The sequence below is a fragment of the Hibiscus syriacus genome, unplaced genomic scaffold (genome assembly GCF_006381635.1).
Source record: "Hibiscus syriacus cultivar Baekdansim isolate YM2019G1 unplaced genomic scaffold, ASM638163v2 tig00015910_pilon, whole genome shotgun sequence".
NCBI classification, from domain to species: domain Eukaryota; kingdom Viridiplantae; phylum Streptophyta; class Magnoliopsida; order Malvales; family Malvaceae; genus Hibiscus; species Hibiscus syriacus.
The window spans coordinates 447,844-466,049 of record NW_024062374.1 but is presented as its reverse complement, the minus strand read 5'-3'; the positions used below and the strand labels follow the sequence as shown (position 1 = coordinate 466,049).

The following is an 18,206-nucleotide window of genomic DNA, read 5'->3' as shown; positions in this document are numbered from 1 at the left end:
CTCAAACAAGACTTCCTACACTTCTAAAACCTACAAACAACAAATTATAGAATTCTAGGTACTTAACCAAACATTTTGAAACCAAAAGGAGTATATATGTTAACAAAACTTGCATTTGACTTACCAATTAACAATGGACACTTTCATAACGCGGATGCAGGTAGGTAACGTCTCGAATATATTGCTCTAGCCATATAATGCCGAAACCACAAGCCTACTGCAGCTCTATCTCTATCGGTGGGAGGTAAAAACTATGTGCTTCCCGTCGTCAAACGCGCCAAGCAAAGGCATACGAGAGGGACCTCTTCAATGATGACAGTGGCCTCTTAAACGGTAGGGGGGAATCTTGAGGGAGAATAGGGGCCTCTTGAACGATTGGAGGGGACTCTTGAGGGATGACCGGTGAGTCGGGCTTCTTCTTGCGGAGTCTTCGCACCATTGGGGTGAACGGAGACATAATAGCACGTCCACGCCGTCTGATGCGTGAACTCCGTCGTGCAAGGAAAACCCGACGTAAAGCATCCACCTTATCGGGCCGCTAAAAAAATTAATACATAAATCAGTAAATAAACAGACATGATATTAAACAAAGACAAATATGTTTCAAACTAGCATTGTATTCACCCAAATCATTATTCTATCATAGTTCACAAAATGCTCAGATAACATTCCAGAAGTAAGCACTTATATAAACATTTAAAAGGACAACATATATAAACATTCCAGAAGAAGGATAGTTTACTTTCGCAACACGAAACTTAAAATCGCAACGCGAAATGACTATCGCAACGCGGAAATGGCTATCGCAATGCGAAATGAAAATCGCAACGACAAAATCACAACGAGAAATGAAATCGCAACGACAAAATCGCAACGCGAAACACAAATCGCATTGCGATTTTCATTTCGCGTTGCGATTTTGTCGTTGCGATTTCATTTCGCATTACGATTTTGTCGTTGCGATTTCATTTCGCATTGCGATTTTGTCGTTGCGATTTTTATTTCGCATTGCGATAGCCATTTCCGCGTTGCGATAGTCATTTTCGTGTTGCGAAAGTAAACTATTCTTCTTCTGCAAATTGAAACTTGAATTGATTGCATTACTTCAACCAAAAGACAAAAACAAAACCAAAAACAAATACTAACAAAAACAGTTTAGCAGTATTGGCAGCAACCCAATGAATTACGAGTATGAAAAATCTTAAACTTACCTCGTTGCGTAGAGTATGAACCTCATTCTGCAACGATGCTACCATCTCACGTAGAGCGGCTACCTCACCGCGTAATGTAGACACCTCAACACGCCATGCACCATCGTCTTTGCGTAAAGTACCGACCTCCTCACGCAAGGCATTGACCTCATCCCGTAACTCCCCTAACTCATCCCGTTGAGGTGAAGGTGGAGAACAGGGAGATAAACGTCATGGCATCTTTGCCGATCGCCTATCTTGCGGTGATGGTGGAGAAGAGGCTCGATGATGTGACAGAATAGGTGATGGCTGTCGTTGTGGAGGTGTATAGCCGGGTCGATCAGATGATGGCTCTGGGTGAGGTGATAGCTCTGGCGAGGTGATGGCTCCCGAAGTGGAGGCTGCTCATCAACCGTTCCATCAAAAAAACGCTTACTAGCTTGCCACCAATCAGTGACAAGCTCAGCTTCCGTGGGTGTCAGCCTCTGTAGAGGAGTGTTGGCCTCCTAACAATATAAAAGCTCAAACAAAGTTAAACTTGTACTAGTAATAACTTGTTTATAAACATATGGTAGTATTTATGTTAACTTACATTATTTATTGTCGTATACCGTAGTAAATCTTCCCATTGCAAGGTCCGTTTCCTCTTCCAGGAAATAGCCCTGGGAATATCATTTGAAGTTTTTATTGCATATGTCTTCATGGCGGGAAAGGCCTCAAATATCCAAATCTACAAACAATATAATAACAAACATTAGTAATTGTTAAATAATTACTTATAATTTTGGAAACATCATATAAAAATTCTTACCTTAAAGGCCCAAATAAAGCCTGTCAAAGTGTATTTGGAACCATCGCCATGCAAACTTTTTCGATCATCCAAGGCAGACGATAACTTATTCCATGTAGCTTTCCATAAATACGAGCCCCACGGAAACAGGTTCCACGCATTTAGGTCTTCTACCAATTTGATTAGATCATTTGGAATAGGTTGTCTGGCCTCTCTGCCTAAAAAGCCGGCATACAAAAGAATTAGAAGGCATACTCGGACAACGTCGACGTCATCCATCCGAGTAAAACCATCTTTATTATTCAAAAATCTTGTCAGGTCTTCTACGTGTAGACTCGGCCTCTCCAGCTCAGGAAAAACCCGGGATAGCCATGATGGGCGGGTAATGTGTCTAGTGTACCGACCTACATCATCGTGTCCGAAGCGTAGACCGGTGATTAAGCAAAACTCCTCCCGCCCAAAACACGTATACGCCGGTGGAAAATCAAACCATATCTCTTCATCACGACGTTGTATAGTCTCTGGTAGATCGCTAGTCATGGTTTGAAGAAACAGGTGTGTCAACATCGCATCTCCACCGGGATGTTGTACTTTCAGCCATGGCCCGAAGCATGTATCCTCAAACATTTTTCTTTGTGCAGATGAAAGCTTCGACGCAATTGTTTTGGCCAGGCTGACTTTATTTCTCAAGGTCAATTGAGCCGAATAAAAGTTCTACAAAAACAATAAACATACTAAATTAGATATACCAAAAACTACACTGTGAAGATATACCAAAAACAATAATAAACATAAATAGTAGTAGTTTATTCTTCAAACTTAAATATGCAACACTGTGAATTTCGTATTTGTCTTTGTTTTTTTGTTGAAGTAATGCAATTCATTCAAGTTTCAATTTGCAGAAGAAGAATAGTTTCTAAAAATGAAAATCGCAACACGAAAATGACTATCGCAACGCGAAACTAAAATCGCGTTGCGATTTGCATTTCGCGTTGCGATTCTTGGTTGATTTAATAAGCAATCTAAGTGAAATGGTTAATCTATTATTGAAATTACCAGTAAACTTATCATCAATTTCAATATGAAAAACCTAATAATAATGCAAAAATTTCAAAAAGAAAATAATTAAAAAAACTAACCCTCGTTGGTTGATTTGGTTGATTTTCCATTTATGATTGTGAGGGTGGCTCTGAGAGATAGAGATAGACGGATTTCGTCGGAGATGGGGACGGATTTCGTCGGAGATGGGTGAGAGAGTGAGAGATGGAGATGGGACTGAGTTGTGATTTTAGGTTTTAGGTTATGAGTTGCGATTACGGGATATACTGTGGACAGTTCAGTGTTCCAATATATTAATATTCATGTTTGGAATTTAAAAATAAAATACTTGGCTAGGATACTAATGGCACTTTGAAAATCGCATTGCGATTATGTATTATCGCGTTGCGAAAGTCAGTATCGCGTTGCGAAAGTAAGTATCTCGTTGCGATTTTGTATTATCGCATTGCGATAGTCAGTATCGCATTGCGATTTTCCCAATTCGCGTTGCGATTTACTTATTCGCATTGCGATTTACTTATTCGCATTACGATTTTCCCAATTCGCGTTGCGATTTACTTATTCGCATTGCGAATTGGGAAAATCGCAACGACACTGTATACCATCGCAACGCGATTTCCAACTATCGCAACGCGAATTTGCGATAATGGAGATCGCGTTGCGAATTAGCGATCGCATTGCGATTTTGTTGGTCATTTTGGCAAATCCGGAAAAAGTTGGTTAAAATCGTATATTATATGGGATTTTTGGTCACTGAAGTTATTTTCTTTAATCTAAAACTAATTATGTTAGCAATTATTAACCGAACTTAATTTGAAAAGATTGAATAAAATAGGCTAAGGGCTATACTGCTTGTAAAACTATTACCACTCATGTAATTTTGGTAAGAAATAATAGTGGCTTTCATTAGGTTATGATGTGTTTTGAATTTTGGAAAAAACAGACATTACTTTCGAGGGTGTCAGGAAAAAGACTTAACGAAATGAGTATCATTCTACACTATATGCAGGTCCTCCAATTAATGCCTTCTGTTGTTCTGCCACCCCCATTTCTTTCGTCGATCTCTTTCATTTCTCCATCTCACTATATTTCCATAGATAGGTTAACAAGTTTGAAAATTTCTGATGCTGAAGCACTGAAGGGATACTGTATGAGAAAGCCATGGTACATACTGCTGAAACTTGCAGGTGTTGCTTCATTTACTGTTTCCCTGTTGCAATGTTTTGTTTATGAAACACTGCTCTCGTAATTAATAATCAAGTCATTGAGGGAAATCTAGGTGCGATATACGACAGTAGTGATTCTTTTAACACTTCCACTTTAAATACCAACCATATAATACAAAACCAGTAAATTTATATAAATGGGATTTTAGTTCATGCAAAATTATCATTGAAAATGAGATTTCAGCTTGATTGAACAGCACTTTTGTTTTGTAATTTAGAGGGAGTTGCCCGGAAGATCTGCTGTCATGCAAATCAAAGCAAAGCTTCCATCATTTTTGTTTTCTGTCTTCGTCTTTCAAAACTGTACATCGGAGAGGACGAAACTAGCTCCAGATTTCAACGCTTTACAGTCTTGAAATTTGTGTCAAATAGGTGGAGAGAAACAACACGTAAACGTCAAATCCTGCGTCTCTCTACCACAGCTTGTCCACTCTTCTTCGATTTTTACATTATATAAACAATAATGACCCCTTTGTAGTAGTGCATGGATTCTTCAATATAATATATATATATATATATGAAAAAATTCAGCTACTTTGAAATTCAGATCAGGTTCTCTTCTCTTTCTGCATGGTCACGTGCTCTTGCTGTAAGAGAGGCACAGTTGAAAAAAGGTGGTAATGTTTCAAGTAACTTTAGGTACAGCAAGTGAATTCGGTGTCTGAATGGAGAGAAGGGGAAAATTCCGTACCCTAAAAAGCAAAACAAAGGTACTAAAGGAGAGCCTCCATGGCTTGTATTTGTTAATTGTAGAACTTTAAGACTCAGTACACTAAAGCATTTGCAGCTTCCTCTATGTTACTGTTTCCCCATTCTACTTGAAAAAAAGTAAAAGCAAACCCTTTCCTGGTTTGAAACAACTTAAATGATATATGTAAATAGTTGTAGTGGAGTGCCTCAAGTTTATATGATATATGTATATCATATATGAAAAAATATATATTAAATAGAAACTCGAACAATTTGACTCGATTTGATTTGAATTTTATAAACTCAACATGAAAAAAATTTAAAGATTGAATTATAAAGTATAACTCATTAACTCGAATAATTTAAAAGTTTTAATTCGACTCGACTCTACCAAACACGAAAGTATTCCTTAATATAAGGAGTTTTACATGAGTGCCTGTTCTGGGTTCCAACATAAATTAGTTGGCCTCAAGGCTCAAATAAAAATGGGCTACATTTTGAGTTCAAGCCCTTTGGGTTAATGAGTTCGATAGTTTTCTAATGGCCCTAAAACAAGCAAAGCCTGACCTAGAATCGGCACTATTCGTTATTTTTCAAGCCCACGACTGCTGCTGCAAATGTCATCCAAAGCTGACGAGGTATTGTAATACTTACTATCCTCCGGATCTCCATAGGAATGTATTAATGTCAGCTTATGACCGAGACATCTTTGAACAACTTTCCGCCAACTACAATCTATTTCCCACAACTTGCACTGCTTTGAGCAACTTCCTTAAACTCAAAGCGACAAACTCCTTGACTGTGACTGCAATATAATCCTTTTCATCTCCAGGTTCATGCCTATCAACAATTCAACAAACCCAAAACACACACACATACAACTGTTTGAATCCGATATGGTGTGCCCCATCCCACTCAGGTTCAGCCATCTTGCCCTTGCTGCTTGCTAGCAGTCTTTGCTCAACCTTTAACATCTACTACTTTGTCAAAGTAAAAGAAAAGTGCCCATTTTGTTCGAGTGTAACGACCTCCTCCAGAACTAAGCGACCTCAATAGTTAAGAGGATTATTATTATTCCTAGATGCTTTGGGTTCTAGCACGTTCTATGTAGGGTTGTTTAAGCGTTCATTGTTAAATGGTTGAAAATTTTTTAAACAAATATTATTTTGTAATCAACTCATACTAATTAAAGAAACTCATTAAGTGTCGTAAGTTGTAAAAAAATATTGTTCTCTTTAAAGTATTCGAGTTCTAGTAATTACATCTACAAGTACTAGGATCAAATATGAAGAGAAGTAAAGTATCTAAATGCAAAATAATATGAATTTACTACATATTTAATCTAAAAAAATTACAGGAGACAAAAGTCTAATTTTAATTAAAATTAAACTCGACCTTCTTACTTCCTACATACATCCATCCCCATAAGATGCATTTATCATTAATAAATTAATTTTCTTTTTAAATATACACAATCATATAATCACTTTCATTATTAAAGAATTATTACGACTCCTGACCGTTTAACAATCGCTTCTTTAAAATGGATTTGGATATACACCTTAGAACTTTGCCACTCCGAGTTTGTTCATTGGTTCATTGTATTGATCTTACCCAGACGAAGAAAATGGCGGTAATCAAAGGTAGGGTTGGTTCATCGCCTAATACTGATAAAATTTGAAGTCTTTTTCGAAGTACAGTCTTCATCATTACTTTCAACACTAAAGACTTTGGACCCTAACCCTTTTCTATCTCTTTCCTCCACCCACCTTACTTTAACTATTATTTAGAGAACTTGTTTTAATATTGCTTCAACAAAGAGTTAATTTAATGCTTTTTCGAAAGGGAAGTTTGAATTTTGGTATGGGTTGTATAAATTCCTACGGTTCAACTTAAAAGCATATAATGAAAGAGGAATACAAGGTTCGGGCTCCTTATCCTTTGAGTTTGACAGATTCAATGAAAACCTAATCCTAGGATGGAGTGTTCCATCAGTTAAGTACTACAAGTGACAAATTAGAATTTCACTTTGAAATTATTAGTTCAATTCATCGAATTGAAGTGATCAACTGAAAACTCAAAATCCATTTATACAGTTTAATTATTCATCAATATCGTTTTTTTAATTATGAGTTGGGATCCACTTATATATAGTGTAAAAGTTTTTAGTTTTACACATTTTTAGATGATAAAAAATCAAAGGTTAAATTAATTTTTTTTACGGTGAATATATTTTCATTTCCTAATATTAATCTAAACCTTTGATTTTCCCTCATCGATCCTAAAAAGTTTAAAGCTTTTTAATTTTACACTACGTAATTGGATTATATAATTTTAATTATTTTTATTTCTAATTGATTCAAAAAAATGTTTATTTTAAACTTTTTATTAACAAATATTAATAGAATGAAAAAACTATAAAATACAATTTAACAAGTCAAACATATAATTAATATTTAATTATCATAGAAGATTAAAGAATTCAGAAGGAAAAAAAACTCAGATAATCAAACAAATAAAACAAGTGTGGCCTATTCAAGAGGGGTTTTCAAGTAGAAAAATATTCCTTTATATGAGAAATGACTTATTACCTATGCTACGTTCAATGTTAATATGTCATTGGCTCTCTGTTTCTATGTTTGCCAAAATATCTCATTTTTTTAATATTTTTTTGTACCAAATTGATATAAAAAATTAAAAACAAAACTTTAGTTAAAAAATTCTGATTTAGAAAATTCAATGAAGTGGTACCTATATTCTTCTGCATGTACTTACATTTCTTCATCATTTAAGAGATACATAGATATTTGTCTTGGTTTTTCCTTTCTATTTTTAATAAAAAGAATGTTGCAACTTGAAACCCACGTGGCAAGCAGGCAGTGGTGGATGACAAAAACAGCCACCCAGACTCTCGAAATGCTCTGATATTTAATATTTTATCAGACGACGGCACGTGTTCACCGTATCATATCAACTTGTCTAACGTGGAACCACAATTTATATACACGTCACCGAGGGTGCGAATCCCAAAAAAACCGATGTATGGGTACAAAGTTTTGACCGGGTGCAGGTGGCGATCTCTGGTTGGAGGACGTGTGACAGGTGAAAGATACTTGTGCGTGGGCAACTGTTCTTTATCGGCGATTCCTTGGGTTTACTTAATTGTTTCTCTCAATATAAAAGAAAAAGAAAAGTAATCCAAAGTCTGTTTCTTTTCTAGTACGTTGCAACTGCGTTTGGAAAGCGACTCCGTTGTGACCAAAATGGCCTCGGCTCAAGTTCTGAAGAGATGAAGATGGATCCCTGAAGGTCTGACGAGGACAGGAACGAAGACGATGAAGTTAAATGCCGAGTTCTCCGACGATCATGGGTGTAACTATGGTTGCTTGTAATACATAACATGTGAGACATTAAAAGATGAAATTTATTAATATGATTGTGTTAAATCTATAGTTAAAGTTGCACCGACCCTTCAAGTATAAGAATGGAAAATGTGAAGTGATGTTTAAACATGTATATTAGAATTCCATTTTAATAAAAAAGGTACTCAAACCGGCTAAGAAAGTGGACGGAGCGTTTTTACCTAACTACAATGAAAAAAATAGTAATTATTAAAATGCTTAATATACTTTTTAGTGTTTAAATTATATCTCAAAATACGGTTTTTTTGTCTAAATAATTTTTTGTTAAAAATAAATATCTAACATTTCTTACGTTATATTTTTAGATACCTAGACTGTAACGGCTTTTAAATTTTGTCGTTATATGACATGTGTCACACATATAAATTTTTAAAAATAAGTGTATTTAAAAATGCAATATTATAGTTTTAAAAAATATAAACCCCAAATTTTACACCTTCCACCATCGATTGGCCACCATTGGTATGTGGCCTATACCGTTGACACCATCAGAACTGTCTCGCTGCCGCGACCAAAACCCAGTCCCCTACCAACTGTGAAACTGCTCCTATCGTCATGAAAAATTGTGCGAAGGGTCGTCAGGTTTCTAGGTTTTTCGTTTCTATTTTCGATGATTTCAACGATTACAATAGTCCATACGTTACACAACTACCACCGCTGAGTTCCTCATCCTGCTCTGAACAAAACTTGGCCTATGGTGACCTTTTGTTGTCGATGGTGGGGGATGAAAAGGAGATGTACGACGTAAGGGGTTTGATTTTTTTTTAATTTTTTTAAAAGTAATTTTTTTATTATTAAAAATATAATGGCATGCACCTAAAAGTGTAACAGAGAAAACTGTAAGCATCTAAAAGGTAACGGAGAAAACTTTAGACACTTATTGTTAACAAAAAAATCTTTAAACACTAAACAGTATTTTGAAGTATAATTTAGGCATTGAAAAGTCTATTAAGTTATATTAAAATAATAATAATCTTACTAACAGGAGTTGGTATAAGTAATAACTAACTTAATATCGATTAATCAAAGTTTTAATTTCGAATCCTTGTGTATGCAGAAAATCCTTACTAGGAGACTCACCCACCAAATATTATAGTTTTATATATACAAAATGTAAAGACATATTTTTTCAATCACGTTTTTATATATAGTATAAATGAATCGGAATAGATCGAAGACACGTTCTATTAAAAGTGACTTTTTGTACCTAATTTTATATTATGATTAGTGATTTAGAGCAAAGGTTTGAAGATATAGGATTGATGAAGTGTCTGTCATGGTTAGTGAATTAGAGTTTTGGGTTAGTAGATTAAGATTTGGGATCAATGAAATTTTGTATTATTTTTAGAATAATAAAATTTTAAATTTCAGAATTGGTTTTTAATTCCTTTCCACCAAAAGTAATTATGATAATGTAAAAGCACAAAAATGTATAAAGCTCATAAGAAAATAGAACACAACAAAATGTGTTAGCATAATTATAAAATACTCTTGCAAAGGACATAAAGTTAAGTTCAGTGACTTAAGGATTAAATTGAAAAAGAAGAAAATTTGGTCTTAAAAAGATTAATTGAAGCTACAAAGATAGTCTACACCAATTTAGGAGTATCGAGTTCAAATTTGATAAAAAAGAATAAAACATCTAATAAATGATATAAATGTGAGTAAAATAATACAAAAATAAAGTTTTATTAAGAACTCGTGATATGGTTGTTACATACATAATAAGAAAACTTGACTGAAATATTCTTGAATTTTAAGAATTAATTTAAAATATATGTCATAATTGGGGATGTTTGGGGCAATTAATTGGAAAACAAAGATTCAGCCGGGAAAAAAATGAAAAGAACGGAAAGGAGGATGGGCAATATTAGGAAAGGCAGAAGAGGACAAGCACCATACGTTATCACTTATCATGTCCCCTTAGACTTTGGATATAAAGTAGGGATTAATTGCATTTAGAAATCCTCTGTACGAGACCCTAAAACCAAGCAGATATTTTGGTAGCATATGGGAGTTATAAATACCACCATATTCACAATTACAAACGTCTTGAAAACATTCCTTTCCCCACGATTACAAACCCGCTTGTACATGAAGGACAAAGATTTGAACTGCAGTTAATTAGGAAGAATTATCCGGGCAAAGATGTTGGAATGTACCAAGGAGATGGCCGAGCCTTTTTCCAGTGCCACAGAGGTCACAGCAACAACCAAGAAGAAGAAGAACAAGAACAAGAGGCGGTTCAGCGATGAACAAATCAAGTCTTTGGAATCGATGTTCAAATCCGAAACGAGGCTGGAGCCTCGAATGAAGTTGCAGGTGGCTAAAGAGTTGAGTTTGCAGCCACGACAGGTAGCGATATGGTTCCAGAACAAGAGAGCAAGGTGGAAATCCAAGCAGCTCCAACGAGATTACAGTATCCTCCAAGCCAATCACGACAATCTAGCTGCCAAGTACGAGAGTTTAAAGAAAGAGAGGCAGGCGTTAGTGATTCAGGTACTTGCTTTAATTACGTTCCTAATCAAACAGTTTTGTTTTTCTTCAATGAAACGTATATATTTGTAATCTTGATTTACAGTTGCAGAAGCTGAATGATTTGATTAAGAAGCCGAAGGAGGAAGGCCAGTATTGCGGACAAGTTACAGCGACTAACTGCAACGATGGAGATAAGGGAGAAACGACTGTGAAGTCTGATTCTTCGATGGGAAGATGGGGACACTCACTCGGTGTCTTATCGGATGACAATAGTGAGATAAAGACGGATTATTTCGGACTGGGAGAAGAACCCAACCTTATGAGCATGGTGGATCCGGCTGATGATTCTGTAACGTCTCCGGAAGATTGGCGCAGTTTCGAGTCGGATGGTCTATTCGATCAGTCCAACTGTGGTTATCCGTGGTGGGATATTTGGTCTTGAAATAACAAAAACATTCAGAGGAGAATGTATTCAAATAATCTTTCCTTCTGTACAGAGTTGAAAAACATGGATGTGTATGGTTGAGTTTTAGATGAAGAATAGTGGATTTTGCGGTCTGAGAACACATATGAATGCAAATTGAGCTTCCTCTTCTTGTGTCTAAATTCTAAAATCTAACTTAGAAAATCCAGATATTATGTGTATATGTCTGCATTTGAGACTGGGAGAGCTGTTGGATATACCAGATAAGATTATCCTGTTCGCTCTCTGAATAGGCTAATTTATTTGGACGGTCACCAAATAAAGATGAGCCGCCACTAGGGTAGCAAGTCGATAGTGAGTTAAGTAGTGTTCGACTCGTGCTTGTTAAAAAATTTTGTTACTCAACTCGTGCTCGTTAAAAAAATTTGTTGCTCGACCATGCTCGTTACCCGATCCGTTGCTCGTTAAGCTCACCAAAATTTTTATCTTATTTTTTACTATTGGTAAAATCTACTAATACTATATAAAGCTGAACATAAACGTAAATTGGTAAATTTAACCAAAAAATTATCAAAATAGTGTATGAAACAAATTCAAAGTCTAGACTCAAAAATAAAAATCCACAAACACATTAAAATAATAATTAGGGCTTAATTTTTTAGTGTAGTAAAATAATAATAATTAATTAATAATTTAGTATTTTTATTAGGAAATTAATAGAATAGTCATTTATCATCTCTTAGTAAATTATAAAAATTTTAATGAAATAATTTTTTAAGATAACTAGTAAAAAATTATATAAAAAAAAGTAATGAGGTATTTGCAAACTTATCGAGTCGAGCTGGACTTTGCTCGACTCAGCTCGTTAAGGTCTCGAGTCGAGCTCGAGTCGAATCAACTCGAATTGAAATTTTTTCGAATTTTGACCGAATCAAATTCCAGCTCAACTCATTAAGCACCACCATTAGCTGTCACGTAAAAATGCCATATTCTGCTCCTATTTATATATTAGCTGAATTTATTTCTTGGATGAAGCATGGATGAGGCTAAAATCTTGGGCTGGCTGTTTGAAATATTCTCGTATTTGTTAGACATGGGTCGTGAACTTTGTTGTGGGTTAATAGCTGTTTATGTGTCGCCCAAGTATTATGTGCAACCTAAATGTTCATAGAATTTGGATCTCTTGGACCGTTGGTTTCCTTGGATTTAAGACCTGTTTTCTTGAGTTGGTTTATCGTTGCATATTTAAGCACATTATTTTAATTTATAGTGCCATTAATCAGGACATTAGATGTGTTTTCATTGACCCGGACCAAAATACGCGAAGGTAGGTAAAATGGGGATCTAATTAAAAAAAATATATAAAAGAGGAATATTATAACAATTATTTCTAGGTCGTGTTAGGTTGAGTAGTTTTCATCCTAAATTCAAAGTTGACATGACCTGACTTAATCATTTAAAACCTTGATCTAAACCCAAATTTTCAACAAAAATAAATAAATTATATAAAATTAGATCAAATTAAAATCTATTATATTCGAATCAAATGCTCATCCTATTCGAAAGGTGACAGTGGGCCATTATCCAACTTTTGCTTCGTTTATAGTGGGTTTCTTATTTTGTTCCCATAATGAAATGTGTACTAAAAAATTAGGTCCCTTAAGTGAACGCACGATCTATCCCTCAAAGCTGGGCTTACGAAACACCCGCTTTGGACTTGCCATTTTGGTCCATTCTCATACGCATTTTACAAATAGTATAAAGGCATACAAAATAAGAAGCCATCCAACTGAAAAGCATTCATGGAACTTATTCATGTTGCTGATACGACGATTGTTATATATCTTTCTTTTGGAGAAAGTGTTATGGATGGTCCTCTAAAGATAATAGTCTAGTATAAAAGAAAGCTTAAATGTCTTTGTCACCCATCGCCGTTAATTATGGGTAAATTATATCATTTTTCACTGAACTTTACTTATCTCCTATTTTATTTATCGTACTTTCAATTTTTTCAATTAACTCACTAAACTTTGTATACTGAATTTTTTTGTCACTCGACCGTTTTCTCATTAACATAGTTATTATGTATGACTTATTTTAATAATAAGATTTGCCACACAGGATTTACAATTTAAAAAAATAAAAAATTCTTAAATTCTACTCTCAAACTCTAATTCTAGATCTTCAAGCCCCAAATCTCAAATCATCATCGTTCCTCCCCTCTTTCAAATACTCAAATTCTAATGTACCCAGTTTGCATCCACTTGCTTCTTCTAATATCATAAAGCAATGGTTTCATTTGATTACTTCTTAGGACAAGGCTAATTCAATGATAGTTCCTACTCACCCATTTTTTAATTCACCCTATCCTACAAGTAAGAGTTTTGTGATGCCATCCTCGAGCATTAGGATTTTTTTTAAGAGAAGTAGCAGGTGAGTAACAATCTAAACTTAATCCCAATTTTTGAAACTGAATTTTCTCAATCATTTGGTTCTTCATCGGATTCAAAGAATCTGAAATTTGCTTGTGATTTTTGATAATAAGGGTGGTCGGTAATTTTTTAGGGTTGGGAACAACGAGAAAGAATAGTGATTGTATCATCACATGAAGGTGATGCCATCTAGGGTGGGTGGGGTTGTAATTTGAGATTTAGGGTTTGAGTCATTTGGAGTGTTTTCAGTTAAAAGAACACTAAATTTGCATTCAAAATGTTGAAACGTGTTAGGTGGAAAATTTTGAGACATATTAACCTTCGATGATGATGACGATGGCGATATGTATTGTAATATCACGAATTATGGGTTAGTAGTTTCGGTCAATCTGAAACCCATCAATAGAGCCCATTAGATTCTTCCAAGCCATTTTAAACCAATTATAAAGGGTATTGGGCCTAAGGTATGCCCAAAATTTTAGTTAAGCGATAGTTTTTAAAGGCAAGTTAAAGGAAGAAGGACTAGAAGTGTAGTTTACCCATAGATGTTTCAAGGGCTATAAACCCCTTGTTATCCAAAGAATTCCACAAAAATAATCAGCCTAAAAATATATCATCTTTTATTCTTCCTTTCCTTTCTCACGGTTAAACAAAGAGGTGAGAGCCCGTGAGATTTCAAGCCTAGATTGAAGAAACCAAGGTAAAAAAAACCTATTCTTCATCTCCTAAGCTTCCATTAGAGTCCTTAATCTTAAGATTTGGTTTATATTTTCAAAAATGGGTTTTTATGGGTTTTAAGAAATTAAGTGATTCAAGCCCATTTTAAGAAAGGATTTGAGTTATAGGGAATGTGTTTAAGTTTTATTCAGCCTCTAGTTGAGTAAATAACTCATTTCAAAGAGGTTGAAGAGAGTTCAAAAGCTAAGGGTAAAAGAAAGGTAGATTCCTAGTTGTTTGAGAGAGGCTGTAGCATCCAAAGAATCCAAGTAACACACTATTAGCTTTTCCATACCAATTGTAGGATCATTAGAAAGAAGTTTAGCTTTAAAGTTGAGTATGAGCATGTTTATTAGCCTTCCATGGTAGATTGTATGTTTAATGTTTTCAACATGTTTCTAAGCCTTAGTTATGCTCCCTTAATATCAAATAAGACTTTAAGAGTGTTTGGGGACCTCACTAGGGTCTTTGGGATTGAAAAATAGAGTTTCTTGTGCTTGTTTTATGACTCATGCAAGTAGAGTATTGATGCTATATGGTTAGTATTGATACTTATTCTTCATTTCTGGGTAAAATTGAGTTTCTTGTGCAAGAGTATTGAAACTCTTACAAGAGAACTTGAAACTCTTACAAGAGAACTCTTACAAGAGTATCAAAACTTTGGGTCATAGTTTCAAAACTCCTAGAAAGTATCAAAGCTAGGCAGAACATAATGTTTAAAAGTATCAGTACTTATATAAAGTATCAAAACCTTTGCAGGAGTATCAAAACTCTTGGCTAGTATCGTTACTTTCAGTCTGTTTTGGGTCAAAAAATCCATTTTTAAGGGATTTAGACTTGAGGTACCCCAACACTTCTTTATAACACCAAATAAGACTATAAGTGAGAACATAATTGATGTTCAATTCAAACGTGCAAACCAAATAATTAAGGACAAATAATACTAGGCTTGTTTGATGCTCGGGAAACTATTCGGACACCCAAGTTCCTTTAGAAAAGCTAGTGGAGTCGAAAGTATAGATGCATTCCGGATATATCCTTAGGCAGGGCTCAAGACCCTTAAAACAAACTAACTAAGGCCGAGGCCTGAAACTCACAAGGGGTGGGTTAACCAGGGATATGGTGTCCGATTTAGAATTTCGGGGGCCATATCTTAGTAGATTAGAGGGGTGCGTAAGCTCCAAGATGCAGTAATCCCTCAGTTACACCATGATGTCTACAGTAGCGTAAGAACGAATATCGCAAGGATATTCACTAAGCATATCAGATCAGTAAACTTCATAACTAGCCTTCTAGTGATATGCAATTAGCATGTTTTAGCTATTAGTGTATCGCTGAACTAGTTAGCTCAACCTTCATATTGTTTATGTGGGCATGTTAGTAGATCCAGCAGGTGAGGAGCAGTAGATAGACTAAAACTCAGTTCAAACCAGTGTAGGTTCAGAGTACATCTCAACATTTTTGAAAGAGAATGTATATTTATAAACTTTATTATCCAGTTGAGTTGTAGTTTCGATAGAGCGGTCTGTATTATTTTTGTAAAGTGTAAATATTTTAATTTGGAGCTCCTCAATGTAAAGATTTTATTTATTCTTCAGTTTATTTTACAGTTGTTTTATATTTAAAGAAAGTAAGAAAATATTAGTCAGTCACTTCGGTGGTTCTGAGTAGCACCTTAAAATCGGTCGACTGTGTGTTGTACTGGTCTAGGGTGTTACATGTATGGTGGCCAGAATCTAGATTTTTTTTTCTTGAGGAGAGAAATAGAGAGAATGAGAAGAGGTGGAATAAGAATAAAGAATGAAAGTGGGGAAAATTTTAATTATTTTAATTTTTTTTAAAGATTAAAAAATATTTATTTAATTCACATCATAAGCCGTTAGAAAGTTAATGGAGGGGTGACAAAAAAAATAATGTACAAAGTTGAGTGAGTTAATTAAAAAATTAAAAGTACAGTGAATAAAATATGAGAGATAGTAAAGTTCAGTGATAATTGATGTAATCTACCCTTAATTATATGAAAATTCCCGCATCCAAAAGAAACTTGGTTTTAATAATGTATGTTTGCGCCAATTAAATATGAAATACTAGAGTTAGTGAAAATGTTAAGATTCTCAATTTCAATGGTTAAGGTTCAATGTTTGACTAAAATTGAAAATATTGGCAGTGAGAAAAAGTTTGAAGGATATACGAGGCCCAATTAGGGATAGTTATAAAATTTTATGTCAGATGTACGGATGTATGAATTATATTAAAAATTTAGAGATACAAAAATATATAATCAATAGAAAATATCAGTTCCTAATCCCAATTGGTGAGTTGCAGACACAATGATATGATGGTTCATTTTTATTGCAGTCGGAATATAGCATATTATCCTCTCATAGTTCTCCATATTAAAAGGCCTGAACATGGAGCGTCTTCAATTAGGCACCACGAATGGTATTGAAGAATCGGAATCCATGAGCCATTTAGCATATTAGTGTTTATTCTCAAAAACAAGTATCCTATACCTAAATTTAATTAAAACAAACCAAGATAATTAAAACCCACTTGATGCTTTGCTTTTTCTTTAGCTGTTGTAGCCATTGGTGCGTTCCTTGACATGGAATCCGCCGGCGTTTGGTTTTCTGTGGAGAGAAAGGTGCACACCGGGGTCATGGTGAGTGCATGAAGAATTATAGACGATCGAGTTGTTAACGCCTTGTACATTGCTGTTCATGAACGCATTCATTGGCAGAGTGTTAGATCCGTTGCTCTTTCCCTTCATCTTGCGATCGCCTTCCTCACCGCTGCTGCTATAACTATGGTACACGCTTCCATCACTGCTGCCGGTCACCGGCTTCTGGAGCCGATGAGGACTGCCCTGGAAACCATTTCTGTGGGGTGATTTGATTAGCTCCATGAAAGCACCTTTGTTTTCACCAGCGATTGTTATGACCCTCATACCAGAATCCTCCGAGTCCGAAGAGAACTTCTTGCCATTGCCTTTCTCCTTTGATTCTCCATGCTTGGACGGTTCCCTCTGTCCACGAATGCGAGTATCATCGAGATCCTTTTGAGGGGTACCGAAAATCCCCTTGGGCTTGTCGATCATCTTTTGAACGAGCACTGTCTTTTGCTCTGCCTCAACAGGGATCTTGGGCTCGAGATCAGCTAGAGCTCTAATCTGGGGAGGTGGGAGAGTTAAAGGAGAAGGTGGTGGAGCAGTTGGTGGTTTGATCTTTGGTGATTGAGTTGGAGATTGCATGGAAGGTTTGACTCTCGATGCTTGAGGGCTAGCCACACGATTCGTAGTGGTCGTAAAGTTAGTCAACGATGTCGTAGTAGGGGCTGTCTTGGCTGGTGAAGTTGGAACCGAGGAAGTAGTAGTCGCCACTGGCTTGGCAGGAGAAGAGGGAACGGAGGCAGTAGCCGCCACTGGCTTGGCTGGAGAAGACGGCAATGACGTCGTTTTTTCCGGTTTCGGTGGAGAAACTGGTGTTCTCGTAGCTGTTGGAGCCGTTTTCAACGGGGAATTGGGCACCGAAGCAGTTGTAGAACTAACTTCAGACGTAGGAATTTTGGCAGGAGAAGACGGCTGAGATCCTCTACCAACAGACACAGGTGTTGTGGGAACGGAGGAAGCACCTCCCGTAGGTCGGAATGCAGGTCGAATAGTGGTTGATCGTGGCAGGGCAGGAGCAGGTTCAGGTGTTGGAGCAGGTGCTTGGGGTTGTGGCCTCGAAATGGATGCTAAACGAAACCATGGACGAGTCGGGGCCTGTTGGTTCGACAT

At 35.9% G+C, this 18,206-nt stretch overlaps 2 protein-coding genes across 2 annotated transcripts; one reads left to right on the top strand and one right to left on the bottom strand.

The window, feature by feature from the left end:
• The first annotated feature begins 10,403 nt into the window (after positions 1–10,403).
• LOC120208060 (homeobox-leucine zipper protein ATHB-12-like) lies at positions 10,404–11,461 on the top strand. The gene is made up of 2 exons (XM_039207426.1): positions 10,404–10,876; positions 10,959–11,461. Exons 1-2 carry the CDS (start codon positions 10,526–10,528, stop codon positions 11,295–11,297), a joined length of 690 nt encoding a protein of 229 aa, XP_039063357.1. The 5' UTR covers positions 10,404–10,525; the 3' UTR covers positions 11,298–11,461.
• Positions 11,462–17,000: 5,539 nt separating this feature from the next.
• On the bottom strand, positions 17,001–18,206 carry LOC120208074 (translation initiation factor IF-2-like). Its single transcript, XM_039207434.1, has one exon. It carries the CDS (start codon positions 18,204–18,206, stop codon positions 17,001–17,003), a length of 1,206 nt encoding a protein of 401 aa, XP_039063365.1.

Bases quoted from the DNA above. Each gene is read 5' to 3' on its own strand.
- LOC120208074 (XM_039207434.1), bottom strand. From the start codon at position 18,206: ATGTCGAACCAACAGGCCCCGACTCGTCCATGGTTTCGTTTAGCATCC.
- LOC120208060 (XM_039207426.1), top strand. From the start codon at position 10,526: ATGTTGGAATGTACCAAGGAGATGGCCGAGCCTTTTTCCAGTGCCACA. The intron at 10,877-10,958 runs GTACTTGCTTTA...CTTGATTTACAG, and splicing joins GGCAGGCGTTAGTGATTCAG to TTGCAGAAGCTGAATGATTT.